We start from the raw sequence: 4734 nt of genomic DNA, 5'->3' as shown, positions 1-4734 counted from the left end.
AAACATCGATTATCAACCATAAGTATTTGCTGTGAAATAAAAAAAGGAGAGAAACAACAACCAAACATTTATCTGAAGAGAACATAGAATTTTGAAGCCAATTACATGGGCTTAAGCCCGCTGAAGAAAAATAACATTAAGAAAAAAGGTTAAGGATTCGTTAAGAGAGAACTTGCACTCGATCGACAGTTTTATTTATTTACCTCTGTTTTCTTGCTCAGAAAATGTTATTTCCAGCCCTAAAAGCTTAACCAATTGAAATTTCTATTCGGGCAACAACCAACACATAATTCCAGTAAAAAAGAAATAGCGAGAAGAAGAATGAAATACAGAGACGCATGTGAAACTTCATAGCTAGATTTGATTATTCATCATAACTCAGTAAAGAAAAATCACAGACGATGCTACCTTGATCATAGGTTTAGGGTTTTACCTGAGATAAATCGCACTTGTGAAAGAATGCTTTCCATCCAAATTTCCAAGTTGTTAAAGCAAAGCTACATCATCATCATCATCATTATTATTATTATTATGGAAAAATTACACATAGGGTATACTTTTAATATTTAATTTTATATTGAGACAACATTTTTTAAACATTTCAATGAGAGATAAAAAGTTAATACATGTGGAAGATGACTTCATTGGTATTTTTTCTCAAAATCGTGAATTACGAAAATACCCTCTCAGACAATGTCGCAAAACAGTAACGGCTGCCACCTGGGGTTCATGATACAGAGACCAGAAAGAAGGCATTCATACCAAATGGTTTGGAGCCAAATGGCATGAAGACAAATAATTCCATCAGCAGTTCTTACTTGATCTCATCCTTGGGGAATTGACTCTGTTAAAATAAATGAAAATCATGGCCCACTCATTCACCCAAGGATCCACTTGGAACAAATGAAACAAATGTGCAGCAGAGTCAGAGCTTCTTACCTCCAATGGGATGATAAACTCCCCAGATTAATTACCTAATGGTGGTGGATCATTTTAGTAGTGTATTTGAAAAATTTTGATGGCAAGGAACCCGGGCATTTTCAAGATGGGGAGAATGGTTCGGGATCCAAGAATTTTTCATCGCCTGCTAATGATAATACAATTGAGGCAGAATGGATTGAACAAAATGAGTTGGGTGTTTATATAACTCTTGTGGCTTTGCGGGATAGAACTAGAGATCTCAAACGAGCATGCTTCAAGTACTTTGGGTTTTGTTGGTTTCTTAATACAATAGATATGTCAGCTGGTAGCCCAATGGTCTGTTGATCACATTGATGCTATATCTCTTGATCATCTCCTAGCCGGTAGCCCAAGTCTATCTCCTATTGGTCTCCCTATCCCACACATATATTTTCGTTGTGATAATTTCTGGAATCATTTGCTGATATATTATTGTTTAATGTTTGGCAAGTTACTTATCTTTTTTGTAGTTTTGCATTAATTCTCGTGTATACTTGTTGCCTTTATGCTTCAATTAGATTGATTCTATTTGTAGCTTCTGATGTAGTATTAATTCATTTGCCTTCACATTTTCAGATAAAGTATTAAATGTTGATTTGTATATAATGTGTTAATTTTGGAATAATATGTATAGTGTTGTTTGCGAGATCGTGTAATGTGTGATTGCGCCTTCAGTCAATCCGTGCAGGATTGTTCTTCCCTTAGGCTAGGAAAATCTAAAAAATAATGGAAAAGCCAAGTCCACCGACTTAGGCTGGGAAAATTTAGAAAAATAATGGTCAAATATAGGTTGAACTGATTCTGCAAAAAAGGTCGAGGACGGGTTAAACTGATTCAGCAAACATGGTTGATAACTGATTGAATTAATTATGCAAAAATGGTCAACAATAGGTTGAACTGATTTTGCAAAAATGGTGGAGGACTGATTGAACTGATTCTGCAAAACTTATCGAGGACTGATTAAGTTGATTCTGCGAAAATGATCAAAGACGGGTTGAACTGATTCTGCAAAAATGATCGAAGACGGGTTAAACTAATTCTGCAACAATGGTCGAGGACTCATTGAACTGAGTCTGCAAAAATGGTCGAAGATGGGTTAAATTGATTCTGCAAAAAATTTCCAAGACAGGTTGAACTGATTCTACAAAAATGATTGAGGACTGATTGAACTGATTTTGCAAAAATGATCGAAAACCGAAAATTGGTCGAAGACGGGTTGAACTGATTCTACAAAAATGGTCGATGACTGATTGAACTGACTCTGCAAATAGTCAAGGATCGGTTGAACTGATTCCGCAGAAATAGTTAAGGATAGGTTGAACTTATGACACATAATAATTTTGTATGAGTTGTGAAAGGTTGGGTTCTATTAATAGCCCTAAAACCTTAAGGGTATGGCTAGTATTTTAAAACATTATTTCTATGTTTTTGTGTTAGGCTTTAGTTGTTTTTATGTTTTTATCTTTCCTTGACATGTTTAAAAACTAGTGGAGTTCCTTGGAGTATAGGAATTTTTTTTGTCTCTCTATATAAAGCTTCCTCATTATGGAAAATTACACATAGAGTATACTTTTAATATTTAATTTTATATTGAGACAACACTTTTTAAACACTTCAAGAAGAGACAAAAAGTTAATACATGTGGAAGATGACATCATTGGCTTTTTTTTCTCAAAATCGTGAGTTACGAAAATACCCTCTAAGACAATATCGCAAAATAGTAACGCTGCCACCTGGGGTTCATGATACAGAGACCATAAAGAAGGCATTCGTGCCAAATGGTTTGGAGCCAAATGGCATGAAGCCAAACGGTGATGGATCATTTCAGTAGTGTATCTGAAAAATTTTGATGGCAAGGAATCTGGGCATTTTCAAGATGGGGAGAATGGTTCGAGATCGAAGATTTTTTCATCGCCTGCTAATGATAATCCAATTGAGGCAAAATGGATTGAACAATATGAGCTTGGTGTTTATATAACTCTTGTGGCTTTGCGGGATGGAACTAGAGATCTCAAACGAGGTGTTTCATGTACTTTGGGTTTTGCTGGTTTCTTAATACAATAGATCTGTCAGCTGGTAGGCCAATGATCTGTTGATCACATTGGCCGTAACATGCTACATCTCTTGATCATGCCCAAGTCTATCTCCTATTGGTCTCCCTCTCCCACACATATATTTTCATTGTGATAATTTCTGGAATCATTTGCTTATAAATTATTGTCTAATGTTTGGCAAGTTACTTATCTTTTTCGTAATTTTGAATTAATTCTCGTGTATAAAGCCTTTATGTTTCAATTAGATTGATTCTATTTGTAGCTTCTGATATAGTATTAAACTACATAAATTAACAACCATCTTTTGTTATGGTTTTCACTTAGGCTTAATTCAAATCTCTCGCCCTAAATATGTGGTTGTATTAAGAACTTTAAAAAAAAAAAAAAAAAAAAATGTACTGGAAATTTCATTGTGGCCCAATCGGCTGGCCATCCTCCATAACATATCCATCCATCCCCTTATCCTCTCAATGCCTACCGCCTAAATTAACGACGCCCACACACTCACCAAACTCCCTCTTTTCCCAGTTGCTTGCGATGCCACTGCTTCACACTCTTTCCATCATCCCTCCTCCCTCTCCCTCCTCCTCCTCCTCCTCCTCCTCCTCTATCGCCACCTTAAACCCTAATCCCCATCCTCCCTCCCACTTCATCAAGTTCCGTACATCCTACCGCGAAAACCTCCGGTACCTCAAAACCCTGCGCATCATCTCCCCCGAAACCAGCCCCAAAAAGCTCCCCCTCCCCGACGCCACCGACCAAATCCTCGCCACCGTAGGTTTCCTCAAGTCGAAGGGCTTTACGGACCCCGACTTCCCAAGACTGGCCTTCCTCTCCCCTAAGCTCTTCTCCCCCTCCCTCGATCCAACTGACATTGCCCCCGTCTTTGATTTCCTGGCTTCTGATCTCTCCGCTGACCCTGCGTTTTCCTGCGGCCTCATCCTTCGCTGCCCCGACCTCCTATTTGCGGATGTCGAGTTCTGCCTCCGCCCAACACTGTATTATCTTGAACAGTTGGGGATTGACAAGCCCAAGTCACCGTCGAATCTGAATGCACATTTGCTGAACACTAGGGTGGAAAAGCTCAAGAAGAAGATGAGGTTCTTGAGGAGTTTAGGGCTTTCGTACGAGGAGGCGGCCAATGTGTGTGCGAGGCTGCCAGCGATTTTCGGGTACAGTGTGGAGGATAACTTGCGGCCCAAGTATGAATATTTGGTGAAGGATATGGGAAGGAGCGTGGAGGAGTTGAAGAAGTTTCCGCAGTATTTTGGATTCAGTTTGGAGAAGAGAATTGTCCCCAGGCATTTGCTTTTGAAAGAAAGGAATGTCGAGATTCCGTTGAATCGGATGCTATTGTGGAGTGACCAAAAGTTTTATACAAAATGGAAATAATCAAATCGATGAATGGCATGTAAGTCAGTTTGTTAAAAGATTTGAGTAGAAACATAAGTTTAACAATTTTTGTTCCGTATGCGAGTGCATATCGAACGTGGATTTCTTGGAGATAGATGTTGGAATAAGTAGCCCAACGGCTCGCTATTCAGAAAATCATAATTTGTACGGTTAATGGAGAACATCCATCGAGGGGAAAACAATCCCCGGAGGACAGCCTGCATACCATTCGTTACCGTGACCGTAATTGTATAAGAACGGATCACAAATTGGAAACTCAGAACACACGCTCCAGAAGACGAATTAGAGATATAAGAATTGCCAACCA

At 38.7% G+C, this 4734-nt stretch overlaps 1 protein-coding gene across 1 annotated transcript; it reads left to right on the top strand.

Moving 5' to 3' along the window:
* The first annotated feature begins 3460 nt into the window (after positions 1 to 3460).
* Positions 3461 to 4472, top strand: LOC126585825 (transcription termination factor MTEF1, chloroplastic). Its single transcript, XM_050250373.1, has one exon. The coding sequence runs from the start codon at positions 3552 to 3554 to the stop codon at positions 4404 to 4406; it is 855 nt and encodes a 284-aa protein (XP_050106330.1). The 5' UTR covers positions 3461 to 3551; the 3' UTR covers positions 4407 to 4472.
* The last annotated feature ends 262 nt before the right edge of the window (positions 4473 to 4734 follow it).

The sequence above is a fragment of the Malus sylvestris genome, chromosome 10 (assembly GCF_916048215.2).
Source record: "Malus sylvestris chromosome 10, drMalSylv7.2, whole genome shotgun sequence".
In the NCBI taxonomy this organism is placed as follows: Eukaryota; Viridiplantae; Streptophyta; class Magnoliopsida; order Rosales; family Rosaceae; genus Malus; species Malus sylvestris.
The sequence above is the reverse complement of the archived record's forward strand: the minus strand, read 5'-3'. Positions and strand labels throughout refer to the sequence as shown.

Excerpts from the sequence above, each read along its gene's own strand:
- LOC126585825 (XM_050250373.1), top strand. The coding sequence starts at position 3,552 with ATGCCACTGCTTCACACTCTTTCCATCATCCCTCCTCCCTCTCCCTCC.